The 20,065-nt window shown below is 35.5% G+C and overlaps 1 protein-coding gene across 10 annotated transcripts in view; it reads left to right on the top strand.

Annotated features, from left to right (window-relative positions):
- The window catches only part of LOC126771484 (uncharacterized), a 45,080-nt gene that overhangs the window by 4,256 nt on the left and 20,759 nt on the right, over positions 1-20,065 (top strand). For 7 of the 10 annotated variants that reach the window (XR_007669537.1, XR_007669535.1, XR_007669534.1 and 4 more), the window contains exon 3: positions 12,431-12,481. The exons of 2 other annotated variants lie outside the window; for them this stretch is intronic. Coding sequence is in view for 2 of the 8 variants with exons in the window: in XM_050491382.1 (XP_050347339.1) it covers positions 12,431-12,481 (51 nt within the window). In the remaining 6 variants the exon portion in view is untranslated. Of the gene's footprint in view, positions 1-1,699; positions 1,710-12,430; positions 12,482-20,065 lie in introns of those variants that run through there. One more of the 10 variants, XR_007669539.1, reaches the window with a different exon arrangement.

Genomic DNA, 20,065 nt, shown 5'->3' with positions numbered 1-20,065 from the left:
TAAATAACACTTTAGGCCTATACATTTACTTGCCTTTTTACTCAAGAAATTATTTTTCTTTGTTCTTACTTTGATGAAAAGTAAAATTAACAACCCAATAAAAAATATTAATAGAATCTTAGAATATTGCCCATTTTGTTATCACTTATCTATATAAGAGTGTGTTAACATTTTTACGTAAACAGTTCATTTTGAAGAGAATCGATAGAGGTTCGGCTGAGTGTCGACACCGAGGGCCGCAACATGCTTCGACACACCTGTGTCAATACATTAGACAACTATTGTGTACTTTTTTTATTTATTTAAGAATGTCACAAAATCAAAACTGAAAGTGACGTAATCATTGGAAAATATGCAACAATTTTAAACCTCATTCTATTATAACCTCCGTTTTATGGAAGGCTTATATACTTGCTTCAATAATCATCAATGTCCAAATTTGTATGTAGAAGTACAATTAACTGAAAACGCGTGTCACTAATTAATATTGGAAATATTGCCATTGATTCATGCAGGTTTCAAATGTTTTATTAGTGCTCGACCATCGAGCTACAACACGAGATGAATTTTGCTATAGTTTACCTGTGCGTATACTTCATACGCAGATGTCGGATACAGACGCCTTCTATAACTCATTCGTAACATGACGTCGTCAGCGAAATCAATATAATATAACACGTTCCCGTTATCTAAAAACGCCGTTACAACGAATCTGAGTGTTTTAATACTTCGGTATTGAAACAATCAATATTCACGCGATATAATATCTAACATGGCATATACAGTATGTAGTTTGAAGTAAAATATATATACATGTAGGTAAAGCTAGCCCGCTGGCTTGTGTTTTACAGTACATAGTCATTACGGTGACGTATCAAATATATCAAAGTCGTTTATGTTGAAACGCATGTATTTTTCTCTTCACTCGTAAACATTTGATTGTAAAAATGTAATTTCCACGCGGTCTCAATCTCGAAGCGATTACATTATCATCAAAGTCAAACTAAAGTCATGGTCTAGGTTAAATCATGCACGGCCGGTGTTCTCGAACCTCACTACCTACGCGGTACGCGGTCATACGCTGCATGCACGATTTGTCGCATCATTCGAATATCGACGGCGATCGATTGTTCAAGAACGCCATGCAACATGTACTTATCAATAGGTGTCGTCGCGCTGTCTGCGGCGCAGGCGCAACTGGCAAACTTACTCACAACCCAATGACACAATGTATTCAAAGAGCATTTTGCGCACTACACTTCGATGACTAAAATTTTATGATATCGATCCTTATATTATAAAGCGTCGAAAATCGATATTTAATAAAATCGTCACAATAACACTAAGAGAAAGACTCCATTAAATTTTTTAACATGAGTGAAGCATTCAATAAATTACATATTATAAGATACACGTGAACCTATTATTTATATTTAAGCTAGGTAAGATTGTACTCTAGAATAAGGAACAACAAAAATTGTATACAGCGTCGGCTTCCTATTTAATAAAATAAAAAAACAAATAAAATGTAGATATTTTTTACGCGTAAATAGTAGAGGCCATGAAACCAACATACTTATCAATCAATTGTATTTTAGTCATGTAACGCGAACAAATAGGTAAAAGTGAGTCTGTTACGAACATTGATCATTATCATTAGGAGTTAGGGTCACCGCGAGTAGCTAATTATCTTGAATCAGCCGACACCGGTGCTGGCGTGGCGTTACATCAGGAAGTGTTCGTGTGATTGATGTTGTTTGACACATAACAGGCGATTATTGTCAGATCTGCGTACATTATAAAGGTTATTAGGACCTCGACAAATGCACGAGTGATTACTATACATGTCGCATACATCGTAGTATAGTATTATATAAGAGAAATCGTTTTAATTAACTCATCGTAACTGCAGCAACATTTTCTCTATGTTATAAGTTTAGTTCCTTCATGTCAGGCTTCGTCGTTCCAACCTGTCAGTCAAAATATTTACGAGACGTGAATTGACTTTACCAAAGTACCGTTACCGTTATATTTATGTTTCGTTTATAAAAAGCATTGTGAATCCATCAGAGGTGTGGACGGGGGAATGGCGGCGCCGTCGTGTGAAGACCCGGCTGTCATACAAACTAAAGACAATATTTGACGCGCTGTAAAGTAGTTGTGCCATGAATAACGTCGCCAGCCGTACAAAGGCGATATCTTCCATCATGGTACGAGACCAGACGCCGTCGTCGCGCACAAAGCTTCAACAAATATTAATTTACTATCATTAATATAGGCGTCGTAAACTCCTGACCACGTTAAATTTCAATTTACCCAAAGCTTATAATGTCGTGATCGCTGCGCTTAAAATATACTTGTCATTTTTAATATTAAATTATTACTATTAATTACTTTAAGTTTGACTCACGCTAATGGGAACCGTTCTCATTTTCAGGCGTTTATATAATATTTAATTGTCGGCGATGTTAAAACAAAACTAAAATTAGTTTTATATTCACCTAATATGTGATCACAGCCCGAGCACATTATATTCAAATATTTTGATACTGTGTTTTAACTAATTGCAAAATAATGCAGTTTAAATGAAATGAAATAGTAAACATTACAGAAATTGACGATTAATGTTATATTTAATTTAAATTAATAAGAATAAAACTTTCAATAAATATTTCTTGCAATATTGTTTATTTTTTATAGTTTTCTTGTTTCAATAATAAATGTTGCAAGATACGCTAATGGTTAAATATTAAAATTTTTGACGAATCGAGCCGCAGATCGTGGGTTCGATTCCCATGTCCCATGATATTATTATTATTAATCATTTATATATTATTATTTAAAATGCACGTTATTTGAAAAGTGCACGAAAAATTCTTGTTTGATACGATATCAATCCCAATAAAATGTTACAATCATTAAGTTGCTAAACATTAAATACTACTCACTGCTATTTCGAATGCCTCAAAACCTAATCTCGAAGCAATGCTTCGGTTAATAAGAGACGGCAAGGACTACGAGTTCGTCGTCATTTCATGTAATATTGCTTTTTTTGTAAAATTGACGTCAGTCTATAGATCTCGAAGTACTGGTAAGTGTAGCCGAAATGTGTAATTAATTCATAATATAAATTACTTATTTCGAAACTATTTCGAACTATGTAGGAGAAATAATAAAGATGATTTTAGATTATTCGAATCTCGCATATAACGACTTTTTTACTCTAGTATCAACAAATAAGGGCAATGTTGTAAACATTTACATTTTTTGAATTAATTCATCGTTTCGATTGCATCATCTATTGCGAAGCGGGTCGAGACATGTTGAGTCCTGTCCTTCGAACCGTTATATTTACGAATAAAAAAAACATTAATTCTAGTTAACATGTTATCGCTCGACTGTTTTACAAAGGAACACATTACAATTATACAAGTCATGATTTATCGAAACACGGAGTTTTACTTAGTATTCCTGCGAGTTCAGGTTCGTTAGTGTAATGCGCTGGTGACTAATACGACTATTTCACGAGGTTCATTGAAAAAGTAGCAATAAAGAAAATGACGCATTCCTTTTCTATAGCCCGGTGTCTTTTTATGTTTTGTAGCGATTGTATTTTCTTGGCATTTCATTTATTTATCTAATAATGTGTCTCAACACGCAGAATTGCGTTTCCATTACTTACGTATTTAACCGTTTCGTTGAACTAGCATATTCGGCGGCAGATATGGAGGTCTCGGGTTCGGATGCCAGTTTTTTCTTTCAATAAATTCTCAGTAGCAACCTGTAGTTTGGAATTCAACGCTATTTACATTCTTGTGTCTCAAAAAGTACATAAAAGTCGTTGATTCTGTCCCTTATCTTACGTGTCGGTTTTTTTTTTTAAAAAGGGAACAAAGTGCCATTGATAATGCAATTTAGGGCTTTATGCAATTCCGCCTAGGTAGGCTACCCACTTATCACTAATACCCAGCATGGTTGTGTTTTTTTCGAGTTGAAGGATGAGTGAGCCAGTGTATGATATCAGTTGTAAGTTGACTTTTAAGATAACAACACACATCTTTTACCAGGTTTAATTGACTTTTGTCCTTCCACAATGTCAGCCGGAGCCGAATACGTATTTATCCGAGCTTAGATCATCGAGAGATTCACATTTGTGTTGAAATAGTTATATTTATTCGCAATATTATATCGCCTGTTTATTCGCTTTGTGTTTGATTTGTATATTTAGTAGCAATTAAGAACTTATTTAAAAATATTACACATTATATGTATAAATATTCGAAAGGTTAATGAGATTTATTCTATTAAAAAGAAGTTACTCTTTCAATTAAGATCAATATCACAATTCCATTCCATTCCGAGACACGATTCTCTTCATTTATTATTATTGTCACATTTTAAGATTTGTACATTTTAAAGACATAAAGAACTATTCTTTAAATTTTTTTAAATTAAATTAAAAATAAATATAACAATGATTATTCGACGACGTTGTCACCGACGACACCGAGACAGCTGAAATGAATTAAATATCTTGCCAAAAGTGGGCAGATTCGTTAGAACCGCTCCCCTGAAGCACACGAGTTAGCAAATAAAGGAGGTCTTCTTAATTTTAATAAATTCTTCAATACATGATGTATCACACACTTATTAATCGTTAAAGGAAGATTCATTTCCTGTGAGGTAGTTGAAGCTATTTTGTAATTGTTTTATTTTTCTTAAAGCATTATATGGCAAAAACAATATTTATTCGATTGAGCTTATACAGCCCTAGCAACTGTGAATTGCATTTTATCCCATCAATTGGCAATTGCACAGTGAATGGGCCCCCTGCCCTCGCTTCCCAACATGGCGCGACAGGCGACTGACGCCGCAAAAACCACTCCTGAACTCGAATACACCGACCGAAGATTAGCTAGAAAGAGACACATGCACACGTTTCTCTGAACGTCCACCGCAAAAACTATCGACTTACTATCCAGTAGTAACAATGATCATACGAACGTGAAGTATCCGGGAATTGTCTTGTAACGTCAACACAACATATCAATACTACACGTTAGCTTTACAAGGGTCGGCTCGCAAATCCATTTCTGATACTAATTGCCCACTCCCTCGTATGTGTAGTACTTGTACTAAAAAAAGAATAATTTTAACGTTTTTATTCTAAAAAGTCTTTTGATTTAGATAAGTTAACGTAATCGAACAAGGTTGGTAAAGTAAAGATCTGTGAAGCGGTGCGTAAAAGTGCCCGAACGTGGTGTTTATAACATTGGCTACGCATTCTTCTAAATGACTAGTTTTGGTGTCGTCGCTCCACTGATTTCACAAGTGGGTAATGGTTTTTACTAAGTATTTTCAAACATCACCTTTGTCGTTGTAGGCGGGTTGGTTTTAATAAGTAATCGTGGTACTAAAAATACTTACAATTTAGAACGTATTTATTAAATATTTGTTGTATTTGTTGTGCACAATTGCTGTTACGGGCCAAGACAAACTTGGGCCCAAATATATTACTTTACATTTCAAACTCGGTAGTTTCTAATTTTTAACCTAGCAATATTGTAAGAAAATATGAAAACGTGGCCGGCTTATATAGCAAAATAGAGCCGCATGCGCAGCTCATTCGTGCAAGATTACGATCCGGCAACCAATAGCACTGCTGTATCAGTTCCCTTCCTCTCCCCCCTCGCATTAGTCAGCTGGTTCGATTGAGTTATAATCAAACCCAACTGATAACCGCATTGCGTGAAAATCCAATCGATTTGGGTGAGTTTTTATTTAAAATCATATTATTTATTTAAAAAAAGCACAAATGGCTAAAATGTATATATTGAGTGAAACTTGCGACTTCACGATTGAATCATTTATATATTTATAAGTTAAAATACAATAAAGATTCAAGACGTTCATCAGTTCCACTGCAGACAATTTCCCGGAGACTATAGGCCCATTCACGTTCTACATTAAAGCCTGTTGCAAAAGTTCTTGCGGCGTTGAATTAAGGAGATATGTATGTTGTAGTAAAAAAGAGCAGCCTCCCTGACAATGGCTACGTGATTTCCGTCAACATTTCTCGTTTGCTGTTATAACTTATGTCACGAGAGCGGGCGCGTCCGACCGGTCGACGGATCCTGTTTTATTTCAGCGTCGTTTTTGTGAGTCCTGCGCCTGCGCAGCTCGAACCGCTAAGTCGTGTCGCTCGTTCTGATCGAAATATCTATCACTGAGTGCCACATTATTATTATTATTTGTTACTGATTAACGTTCTACGTACATATATACTACAGCTATCGTAATTCACTTTGATACAACTGTTACGTACAATTTTAGTGAAAACACTAAAATTAAATATTATATTAAATATGAGATGAGAAAGCGATTGCTATGTCACATCTTATTTATTAGAAAAAACACACCCACACACAAAAAAACTAATTATTATTAGATGCTAGCGAAGTTATGTCACCCAGGTACCAGGTATTGTCTAATATGAGAAGTCCTAAAATTTTTTTCCGACTGAACATGATGTTTTATTTATTTAAACATAATATTCTGATGCATGCAATTATTCTATTGATACATGTTCGTCACATCATTTTACAAATTCTTGCTAGTTTTTAATCTTAATGTTGACTGGAAGAAATGCTACTAAGCTAATAAGCACGCGTTATTGTACAAACTGTACACATATCTTGTTAAGAAAATCTGTATTTCGTTTATTTTACACCGCATAGGTTCACAAAATAAGAGTATCTGTCTGTCTAAATAATGACTCAATTTTATTTATAATAATATAAAATACGAAACGTCACATCGAAATAGTTCGACAAACGATATATAACAAAAATATATCGCATCCACGAGAACTGCCTTAGCAGTTAGCTACAATTTTTCTCTGAATAATGTACATTTATACACTTAATAATGTTTAATCAGTACATATACAAACATGCGTATTTTATTTGGTATTTTGATTGATTGGCTTCGTGAATATTTTGTAAAACATTTTGACAGCGTACACGCTTTTAAAATATTTCTGCCTTTTCAGAGTCAGAATGCCACAAGTTTATTTCTTGACGACGTAACTAATTTAAGTAATATATTATAGCAAAACGACAAAAAAGCATAACTGCTGTTTATCGCATTTTGATCGCGCGGTTATTGACCCACATCGTTATCTGCGTGTTGCCTAAGAGCGCAGTGTCAAACTGCGCCACAGATAATCGACTATTGTTAAAACTACGATATTATTGAGATTTCAATTTAAACTTGTCAAAATTATTGCTGGATACCTGACACGCCGAGACGAGTAATTTGAATTGACGCTTGCGCGCGACGGACGCAATTGACATTTGAAAATTATTAAATATTTGGCGATTGGATTATGAATTCAATCTAGTTTCTTGTGTTGATGTGAATTTGAATGACTATATAGATTAATAAATGGAAGAAACTTGCAGAAATAGACAAGTCTGATACTTAAAAAAAACAACTGTCTTGTTTTCTTTAAATATTTAAGCTTAACATTAATTTTAATGAACTGTGTAATGTGTGTAATGGCAGACTTCATCGATTTCAAAATTTTTAGGCTTTGGTTAGTTAATTTTTACTATAAATTTATGTATACGTATTGTGGAAATTTGGTATATACTAGAACAGAACTTTTTTATCTTATTTATTTATATCACACAATTTACAAACATATAAAAGATTAAGTAGTATATATAGTATGCAAAGGCGGCCTTTATCTAATACTTACAGTGATCTCTTCCAGGCAATCTCTGTAAAGATAAATATTTATGTTTTTTTTAAATATTTTTTTTGTAGTTTTTAGATCATTGATCAGGAGTAGTGTGCGAACAATTTATACCGAAAATTTAATGAATGCTTATAAACTTAATACAAAAATGTAATATACCAACATACATACTCTTGTATATATACACACATACACTTATACAAACATACATATAAACTTATATAAGAGATAAATAACCATATACATATAATAATACAACATGCTATAGTTATATTGATAGATAATAATTATGCAACCCACTTAAAAATATGTAAGGATTCAGCTTGACGAATTTCTAGAGGCTGGGAATTCCACATTTATCTTACTTTTATAGTGTACAGAGTTTTTAAACTGTAAACTTTTTAAATGAACATGTTTCTCACTATAGTACAATTTCGTCGCTGCGGATTGCAACATGTGTCAAGAACGATTGAATTGAAAACGGAGACAATCGAATGCCACGACATATTCGCTGCGATATCCCCGGGGAGATTGTCGACAATTTCTCTGTCACGACTTACCTCCAATAGTTTAAATTGCATCACGATAGCTACAGCACGCGTTTAGAGTCCCCCGGGGAATATGATTTATCTCGAATTCTCGATCGATTTGCATGTTTCGATAAGTTGTTGTCGCTCCGCGGACTGCCGCGTCGGCCGCGTCGGTCGCGTCGGCCGCGTCGTGACGCCGCTCTTCATGTACGACTTTAGATATTTAGGTATGCCTTCTCCTCGTCTTGTGAAGTATTACAATATGAACGTTACGCAGTTCTTTAAAACTAAAACACGAACAAGATGATTAGCTAACGGTATCTTTATTGTAAAGTCATGGTTCTTTTGTACCAAAAACTTTCATTCTTTAAAACCTCTTACCTTTATGTTTATAAATAACAAAAAATAATTTAAACACTAATATTTTTGATAAATTTAATGTCAGTTCGTTAGCAAAGCTTCAAATTGTATTTTTTTATCCCGTATTATATATAAAATTAATTATAATGAACTGCTGAACAACCGTCTCGAGCTCTTAGAATGTAGTTTAGCGTTGGTAGCGTCAGTCAGGAAGTAAAGTATTATCTGCACCGACTCTCAAGTTTATATTTAGTTGCGTGTAGTAGCTTCAGTTTGTCAATTTATCGACAATGATGCTACATCCGATGACTATTCTCTTCGCATATTGTATATTTAAAACAATCTGACATAAACATAAACAGAGCAACGTCAGTTCAAGATGATTACGCGAGGCCAGCGGTAGCTCATGAGCTAGGCATAGGCCATAGCTCAGAGCTAGTCTATGCTAGGGCGAGGAGCGCGGGCGTTCACCCTCGCCGAAAGCGGGTCGCGAAGGTTACCGCACGTCGCCCCCCTCGCGCCGCTGACGCCCGCACGGTGCCGGCTCACTCCCTACTGCTCTCGAAATCTAATAGAATTATCAAAATCGAACTTCCGCTGTGCACTCTTAAACTTGTCTCGCCTATCTAAAAATCGGCAATTACAATTTTTTTAGATATTTTATTTTTATTAATTCATCCGTACATGCATATTTGACAAAATTAAATAATTACAGTCCTAATATTTACTTTGAATAAAAATTACAAAAAATATATTTATAAATATTTATTATTTTTAAAAAAAGTTAAAAGAAACTGTAAGGTTCTAATTCTAGGCACTAAAATGTGCACTAAAATTCTAGGCACTAAAATTGATAATCATATTAAGTGCTTTGTTTGTAATATATTTATTTATATAGCTTCTACTAAATTTTTTTAATTAATTGATTATTTGCGTGTCGTGTACTCCGTCGATGTAATAAATATACAGGTAGTTAATGTAGAAACAGGCTGGGTTGTGTTTTAAATAATTTTCTAAACTATATATATGTATAATATTGTATTGTTTTTTCCCTGAAATATAAAATTAAATAATTCTTTTCGACGTTGATTTCCAAACAAGTTAAAACATTCAAATACGGTATCGCACGTCGGCCGTCGGCCGTCGTCGTCGCCCTCGCCCGTCGCAAGCTGAACGCAGCGAGAGCAGATGGCAACAACCTTTGAATTGAAACTGTTATAGTTCATGGAGCGGTAACAATACAATCGCGACGATAGCGAGATGGTTGACACGTTGCGACCACGACACGAACAAACACAAACACCTTCATTATTTATTATTCTCGTATTATAATTTCATTATCCGTATCTGTAACCTATACTCTCCATAAGAGAGATTGTATATTATAAATTATTTTTAAAATCGTTAATATTTTTATATTAATAATAATATAAAGTTTCATTTGTGATACAATATCAGGAAACAGTATTTTTCTCAAAGTTTTTGTTGGTCTTTCGTTATCAGACGACAGGAGCTGCCGTAGGATTTGAATGAACTTTGGACAATTTTATTGAGAAAATATTAAGTGACCTTATTATTTATCATCGATTTGATATGAGTCAACAACCAACTAAACAGAAGTCTCAACCAGAGGGCCGCCTCGCCCCCCTTTCCTCTCTCCCGTGCCAATTAGAATAATTCATTCAGTAGAAACTAGGCCGACGCCCGTATCGCCTCTTCTCGCCTCAACCTTATTTACTGCGTCGTTATTGCCACCTTTCACATCGCCTAATCTCTAGTAACTACATTTAATAAAGTGCGCGATGTTTCAACGTGTCATTCGTGTATCACGCTCGTTGAAGAACACTTCCTTAATATTTATTAAGTTATCAGCAAGATGACGAATAGCCGTACGTATGTGGGTCACGTCGAAAATATTTTTTAAAGGTATTGAGAGTCGCGGTGCTATGCTTAATTGAAGTCATCACGGCCGCTGCGTGAAGGGCTGTGTAGGGGGTGGACGGGCAGGGTGGGGCTTTGTGTTGTGTGAGGGCGTCGTGTATTTGCGTGTGCATCGACAGTTAACATACCGACCACTGCATTCAACGTATAACACTTTTTCAGTTCCAATTATTTTCATCATCTCATTACGATTAAAGGAGCCATTGTCAATATTCAGACTCTCACGAGAACTACATTATGTGTTAATATCGTAATGGAAGACCCGTGTTATAGAAAAGATTTTACGTCTCGATTCCGGCCTGTTTTAAAATTTCTTTCGTTATTGTTTAACTTGATATATAATGGGAATCGAGTTTTTTCATGATTATTATAATGAAGTACATTTCAGACATACTTCAGAAAATTGAGCGCTTAATTCGCTTCACAAGCGATGTAAATTTATCTAGTTCAAAACTTCCAATAGAATGTTAATCAGCTGTACCGTAACCGTAGCTGTAAGTGACGAAGATAACACCAATTTTGGTCAAATTAGTTTAGTTTTTATTTTATCTAACGATTAGATTACCCTAAACTAATAAAACTATATCGAATTGACCACTTTTTTTAAATAATCGACATAATAGTAAAATTAGTGTGATCAAAGTTAGCGCTAGATAAGCACTATTTCCGACCAAGTTATTGCTGATACTCTGTTCACAAACCTTTAGCAATCGATTGTGTTATTACAGCGACTCGATTTGATTTACTGCGAATACAGTTGACATTTATCCTATTAATATTTTATACAAATATACACGTCGGTTCGTACAGTTCGCCATAATGGTTGATATTAATGGTTACTGCGTCATAGCCTGTGGTAGTTTTGTACCCTAACCTTCCGCAAACTCTGTAACGCAAAAATAATTTATCAAATTGAACTCGTATATAGAATATTATTTATAGAGATATAAAAATATTGAATTACAAATACTATTATCGCTATCGCGAGATAATACCAGAGAGTAAAATTTGTTCATTTAGTTCGATTATTATATTTGTTATCTAAAACAAATAACATAGTAGTTTAGGAACAATTCAAATTTACGTTTAAGGTTTGATACTTGTGATTACAGTATTGAAGATGTAAAAAATAGTTTTTGAAAGTGCGTATAGAACATTGTATGGTCGCTGAACATTGATACTTACGAATATAGTTACATTAAAATTTGCTGATATTCAATTTTATTTCCCTTAAATATATAAGCAAGTATTGAACTTTACTCTTTTATTATGTAGAATTTTTATGTTATTCGTCGACGAATGAAGCTTTTAGGTATTACAGATAATGTAGATAAGAGAATGGAAATTGCCCCAAGTCGCCGTCTCCAATCTCTCTGTAACCGATAATGTATCATTCGATATTTAAACTGCTTCATTGGTCTAGTGCTAGTTTGTGCTGCCGAGATTCCGGGTACATTGGTTCGTCTATTAAGAAATTCTCAGTAGCTGCCTGTAGCTTAGAAGTTGGTAGTGTTTACACTCATTCTCTCCCTCCCCCCGTACTTCGGAAAGTGCGTAAAACAGTTGGTCCTGCGCCTGAACTTTCTCCGCTGTCGTATCGTCGTCCCATCGGATTATAAGAGTAAAGGAATAGATTGTTTGCGAACATACTTTTGCCCTGCGCAGGTGACTAATCACAGTCGCCTTAGAAAACGGCCAGTAATCATTAATATTTTATTTTATTTATATTCAGACATCATCATCATTCTAATAATCTAATTACAAGTAACGTAAATAAAAATGACATTAATTTTAAATTCTCCTGGATATGCACTTTATCAAATCTTTTTGCTTTCAGGTGAATACTGTGCTGACGTCATCATGAAATGGAATGACGTCACCGACATCAGTAAGTTTAGTTTTTTCACTGAGAAACTCATTAAAACGAAAACATTTAGTGTTTTATAGCGTGACTTGCAAGATGATTCGTACGTGCTCGTACTCGTCGTTGCAACATATTCTCAAGATTTCCCATCTTAAACATTAAGAAGATAATTCTGTCCCCGATATTCCAATTGTTGTTTTTGGCAGCGTTCGACGATCGTTGGCCGTTTGGCAAGTTGGCCGTTTGGCAAGTTGGCCAGTTGGAAAGTTGGCTAGCTGGCTACTACAGGCACTACATAGAGTAGCGTAGATGTGCACGCAGTACGGCCGCGTGGGAGCCATGTGGGCGTGGATATCGTTTAAGGCACATCTGTTTGTCGAAACGTTTTTGTTCGAGACGTAAATCTAAGATACTAAGCTGCTTCCTTGATGTTAGTTTAGCATTCCAATTGCACTCATTTCCTTTGCACGTAGCCATTCGTTTTATACCCAAGTGCGTTAAAATAAATCGTTAGGCTTACAAATCCAAATAATTTATTTACTAAATGTAAATTACATTCAAGTTTTTCGAACATAATCTCAGTATTAAATTCGTACGTTTGATGTTCACGTTAAAGTTCTACAAAAACATAATCTTGTTGGCACCGGCGGATACCTCTACGGGATTTTTTGGCACGACGTCCAGGATGTGTGGCCGTCGTGTGTACGCGGATGCTTGTAGTGGTGCCATTCATACAGAAATAGTAGCTGGGCATATCGCGTCGCCAAACGGTTACAGATTTTATAACGATGATCAGATGTTGAAATAATTGACCATACAGCTCCAAATAAAGTCATCGACGGCATTTTTACATTCGTAACAAAAAAGGAATGTCATTACGGGTTGAGTAATAACGCTATCGGCAAATAATATACATCGTTGTAGTTGTAACTCGTATGTCGAGCGACATTCCAATTTAATTGTTCGTGTAATGTTCGCTTGGGAAGTGGCCGGCTGCGGTCTGCGGCCGAGCTTCGAGTCCCGACTGCGGTGACGCGGTCGCTGGCTCGCTTTGGATCTAGGCACCGAACCGATTCCTCTCTTTGTACTCACAATGCAAAATATTAGCTTAAACACTCACCTCGAGCACAACGGAACAAAACGTTCTTTATAGTAACAAATAATACATAAAGTTAACTGATAGCGACTTTTTAATAGAAAAATCCAGTAATAAGTATTTTGACGACAGAGACACCGAAATAATCGTTGTATGTGACAGCTTGTGTCACAATTTCCTAACATATTGTTTATATTTTATTGCAGTTATTAATTGTTATTTCATTGTTTTTAGTAACTTGGTGACGGTAGTGGGTTCATAATTAAACTGATTCTCAGAATCTATAATATCTCTAATGTGTACGGTTGTACATATTTTTGAAGTGAAAACTTCTTTTGGTGCTTTGCGCTGGTTTATCGTAAGGTATAGGACTCGTGGCTTCGCGTCACCGACAAGCTAATGTTAATATAATAAAATCAAATCAAATAATTTAAGTATTCTGAAAATTTATGAAGGTAATAATGATTGAAATTTATGTAAATAATAACAGTACGTACAAATAATTTAAGTGTATTGTAACTATTACTTATTTAAATTAGGCTGTAATAACATTTTGTAATAACAACCGAGTTTTCAACATACTTTTACTAGATGAATAAAATGCTATATATTAAAAATGGATAGAATTATTACTTGAAGTGTCTATAGAAGTGAAAATTGGACAAATATATTTACCAGTTTCAAGTTTTCACTTCTATCGGAAGTCCCTATGACAGCCTGTTTTTTTTTTATAATCAGAATGTTAGAATACAAGAAAATGGTAAAAAATATTTATTCATCTGTGCGTGACGGCAGGCGGCCATGTTGTGCGCGCGCCGAATTTCTGATTACATCACTGCGCAAAAAATCGCGTGCGCATGCAGTACGGGGCGCGTGAGGTGTGCGGTGCGGGAGCGGGGACGGGGGGCGTGGTACGCTTGAACGACCTTGGCCTTGCTCAGCCGAAGCCAAGGCGAGCTCAACGTTATGCCGCAATTATACATGCGCCCACCAGTCTACCGGCACTCGCTTATTATCGTACGTATGAAAATGAGCTGCTCATGACGAGAAAAAATTATCCATAAACATTATATTAACAATGATCGCTAGGTTAAAGAGACTGTAGAAGAGAAACAGGCTCAAAACAAACATTTCAAAAACTTTTATGACTAAGTGCCATAAAAAGGACGTATGTACGTTTGGTGGTATGATCTCCTTACTCGTATAGTTCTTGGTGTACTCGGGCCTTCATGCGCAAACAGCGTCAGTTTATAACACCTCTCCAACAGCGGCAATGCGCTTGAACGCGGCAGCCGTACAATCTCCAAAGCAGGTTTTTAATTATCGACGCTTATTGTTGTGTCAGCAAACAATTTTATAAGATATCGGATAGTATTAAGACGTGAAAACCGGGAAAAATCCATTAGCGTGTATTAATAACGACTATATTCGAAAGGTAACTTAGATTCCGTTTTTATACATTCTATAAACGTGTATGTATATAATAACCACGACATTAAGAGTATTATTATAGTAAAAGAACTTTGACCAGACAGGAGGTCATGGATTTAATTCCCAGGTTGGGCCGATAAAAAGTTATTGAATTTTTCTATCAGAAAATTATCAGTAGCAGCCTGGAGTCTGTCGGATTGCAGTCCCATTGGATTATGAGAGTTTGGGAATAGAGAGTGCGCTTGTATTTGCGCACACACTTGTGCATTAATATGTCCTGTGCAGTTGGCTAATCTCTCTTCAGGTTGGCCGCCGTGGCCGAAATCGGTCTGGAAGACATTATTATTATTATAGAAGATATTATATAACTTCAAAATATACACACTACTCGAGTAGGCGTATCTAAAAACTTCGAATGTTACTAGAAGAACGTAAATCTATCATCATCGGTTCAGAATGTAGAAGTTCTGTTTTTCTCAAATGAAATACGAACTACGTGCTTGTTTATCTTATTTAAACAAATAATAGATGTAGTAAAATAGTTTTATTATATTATATAACAGTTGCATTACCTTATATAACATAAGGTAATACAACTGTTATTAAAACAATTATTAACGCTCACTGAAGTGAAATTTATATAAAATTAATTAATTGTATCTTGGGCGAACGCAGCCACCCAGCAGTCCTGTCTGCGCGCCTATACCTAAAGTAGACCTTAGGAGTCTAGGTGAGAATTAAAAATTGTATATATCGTCGTGGCTCGAATCTCAGAATCTGTTCAATATAAAAATCATTAGAGGGACGAAACGTTACGTCATGCAAATATTTATTTTATACTTATTAACACAAAGTTGAAGTTTGATTTTGACAAAATCGCAAAGAGAGGTATTTGTGAGTATCGACTTAAAATAATAATGAGAGAAGGTAATAACAATAATTACTTGCAGTTGATATCGCATTAAATCAAATATCTGCTCGTAGTGTTGCTACGTTCGAGAGCTTTGACTAAAATTAAAAGATATGAAAACTAGATTTCTCGTGTCTAAATGACGCAAACAGACACAGAACAAAACGAACAAGGTTCCTGTGTTAGCTATTTGCATTCTTCAAGTGACTAAGTAAGTTAAACGTTATAAAAGTAACGTAAATAAAAGCATTCGCTTCAAGCTATATTTATGTGTTATAGCTCATTGATCGCAAATGTTTTTTATCAATTTCGCGCAGCAAACCGGTTTAAATATAAATAACGATGACGATAACTGAATACTCCCTTTATTTGGTACTTAATCTGTAAATGAGCCATCGATCGATCCTCTGAATGTAATCTAAAATTGATTCGAAGTGTGACACAGTTACTGCAGAGTACGCAATGGGAAATATTATCGCAATATGACCTCTAAGATCACCGCTTATGCCGCAGCGCTTGCAATTCATGTAGTGCTTTGAATTCCAACAGCGACCACGTACTGACACCCGTTGGCTGGTTTACATTTTGCATACAGGGTTATCGACTACTACTACTATTTTCTGCAGTCCGACGCTTATTTATTATGAGAATAGTTTTCAAGCGATCAATTAAGCGCACGATTGAATACGTCTGAGGCCCTTTTTATTTTAATTTGTCATTATCAATATTCTAATTCAATCTCTTTACCACTTGAAAAAACATTTACTTTCATACGAAGGGACGGTTTCTTTACAGTATCTTGTAATATGTAGACGAAATCAAATTCGAAATAAATCAATTTTACAGATAAACAATATATTAAATACCAATAAACCAAGTGGTAATACTACTCATATATCAAGAACTGTCTATTGAGGAGCGTCGAATAACCGATTCATGAAATCAACTCGCAACGTAGTACAGTTTTTAAACAGACTGATCAAAGTTTTGATTTCACAAGACCTCGGTCTACGAAAACTAACTACCATATTAAAGTCATTAAATCCTTCCGTGGTGTTCGTGAGGCTCTCGGCGAACAGAACACGCACTAGTCGTACTTACGATATGATGGTGTTTTCAGTCTGTGTGTCTATAGTGATGTCGCCGCAGCCCTATGTATCGTTAATATATTCGCATTTATAGATAAATGTACCTGTACGTGGATGATGGTTAAACTGTGGTCTACATCTGCGGTAACCTTGAAAACTTGCTTGAAGAGAAACTTGTACCGGCAGTAATGAAATTATAACCGTTGGCATGCTTATTGGCAATTATGAACATAGCTCCCGGTACCATTCCGAGCGCTGCATCGCTGGTGCTATTTCGATTATGAACTTTGCTATGTCTCGCCTCATAAATCTCAAAAGTGCGCCAGATGGAGCGATCATTTTTTATCGTATTTCAACTAGTTATTTCTTCACAAACCACTACCGTGTGGCTCGCCTTCGTTCGGGTGTAATACGGGCTTATAGCAATTATAATTTATGGATAATATGAAAAAATTATATTCACCTGTAACAAGAACACAGTACCGCGCCATGGTAGCCATTTGTTTTCATCCTAACATCGTTCGTTGTCTTTGAAATAACTAGCTCGAATTTCAAAGTTAAAGAGCAACAATTTCTTTATACCTTTGTAAAAATAGAATTATATAATAATTCCCACGTATGAAGCGCAAGTTAAATATATAATACAAATGCTTAGTGTCTCATTCACAGAGAAGTCGAACCTAAAAATTAAGATACAAAAACACGGACGCGCTATATTGTTTTGATAAAAAACATAAGGGAAGCTGTGTATTACGAAGACGAGAGGTTTTCACGGCAGTCAGGACGAGAGCTCGGCCGCTGACCTTGAGTTCGAATGGATTGGGTGTGTTACTGTTCAGAGTGCGTTGTCTGTGTGTGTGGCACTCGGCACTCGGCCCACGCACTGCCGCCGCTCCCCCCCTCGCGCCCCCCCTCGCGCCCGGTCACGTCGAGCAGTCAAGTCGACGCTGTGCCCACATTTGCATTGCGGTGCCCACCCAGCTTTGTGTATGTTGGACTAGCATAGACCATAAATATTTCAATTGTTACCGTTTCACAATTTTATTACTATGACCCATCCCCCTAACCAGCCTGTGCTTCTCTATCCAAAAATATACACAAACCCAATGAATCTCAACCGATTTTGGAATGGTTCAATGTTAGGCGGCACCATACAAGTGCGCGAATCTTCGTGACTTGTATGGACTTGTATCATAATTATCAATCATGTCATTCGTGCAACTTTGTTAAATTCTGTCGGTTTCGATCTCTACCTACACGGGGGGCGACAAAGTATTGATTAAATACGACCTTGTCATTAATATTCTAAATTCTTTTTTTTCTATTCTGCATGCGTACAACAAAGCAAAATTATGATATGTCTTTATGACAAAAATAATAGATTAAAGAAATATTACTTCCATGCAAATTACCCCCGCAATCATAAACAATCATTTTCAATTATACAAATAAAGTGCCTCACACAATATGTACATATGTATTAGGTCGCACCGGATACGAGTAATGCAAATAAGATAGGCACCTAATATTTAAATATTTATGAGAATAGTAATCTGATTGATTTAACTTTAGTTACTCATATTATGTAAATGTTTCTCATAGCCTTCATCTCGTTCTCGTTAGGCAGGCAATTCAGATTGGTTGATTTTTTGTCGCAACAAAGTTGAAAAGTATTACTTATAAAATCAAATAACCAGATATGCCGCAGACGCTTTAATAACATTAAATCATTGCAAGCAAACACAAGAGACCGGAAACCCACGTAAAGGTCCATAAACATGTCCGCGAAACCGCAGACGCATTGCCACCGCACGTTGGTTCGACGTTTCGTGACTCGCTCCCGTCAACGACGCAATGAATCTCGATCTCAGCTGCACCACGATAACACCCACTGAAATACTTCCACACCATAAACACCCTTATACCGTTCAAATAAAGAGTATTTCGGCTTCCGACATTTGTAGCCACGAGATAAGATCTGAGGGCGATCAGTGCGTCAAGCGAGAATACAGGCCTTTCAATTATTCACAAGGAACACTGTTATGGGACATACTTTGGCTTTCGATATATCTTTAAAAACTTCTTGTCTGGGTCTAATTTGACACTTGGATTTCAATTCACTTTTTGTTTGGTCCTACGGGTATACTAAATGCAATGTTCGCCGTTGAAATATGAATCCTATAGGAAGGTACTATACGAGCAGACTACCGTGCGATCCAAATATAGACATATTTGTAATGTAGCTCTCTCGTTCAGCCCGGTTTCACTCGCAGTCGAGTTGGTTTTGTGCTTTCCTGTTTTAATCTAGTTCTATGATACAATTTTTAGATTTAGATTCTATCTAAAGACCAGTCGGTCTAACTTTTTCTCTTTTGACGAGTCGGTGAAACTTCGATGTTCTTTACTAAAAGTTACCGAAACGCACATTTTTATAACCAAACCTGTTTATCTTCATAATCAATAAAATAATTTGATGTATTGATGACTAGCGCTTGGCCCGCGGCTTCGCCCGCGCCATAATTGAAAATCCAGTTAAACAAGATCAAAAAGCCAAAATATGTTACTTTAGCTGTGATAATGATATTAGTGCGATTATTATTATTTTAGTAATTAAAGATAAATACTGAATTATTGTAATGCCTCCTTATATACTATATTAGGTGTAGTATTTCGATTTTCTAAGAAAACAATATCATTGACATGACTTACACGTGATCATGCTACACATAGTTGCCCATGGGTAAAGTAGCAAGTAAAAAAAATACAACCTCTTATAATCCAATAAAACTATAAATTAAGTTAAAACTAAAAAATTTAATACAAACATTATTAAACCATACAAACTAAGGAATAGGTCACCTTAAGAATAAAAAGTAATAATCTATAAAATTCAAAACAAAAATATTAACTTAAGATTAATAGACAAAGCAACAACTAAAGTGATCATTGCAACCTCCAAACCATAACGTATTTAATATAATAAATATAACATTAAAATTAATGAAAAAACTCAAAACAATCAGACTACAGAATGCCATTGTATATGGCAGACGGTCATATCAACTCCAGAAAATGTGTACACC

The sequence above is a fragment of the Nymphalis io genome, chromosome 10 (assembly GCF_905147045.1).
Source record: "Nymphalis io chromosome 10, ilAglIoxx1.1, whole genome shotgun sequence".
Taxonomy (NCBI): domain Eukaryota; kingdom Metazoa; phylum Arthropoda; class Insecta; order Lepidoptera; family Nymphalidae; genus Nymphalis; species Nymphalis io.
The sequence above is the reverse complement of the archived record's forward strand: the minus strand, read 5'-3'. Positions and strand labels throughout refer to the sequence as shown.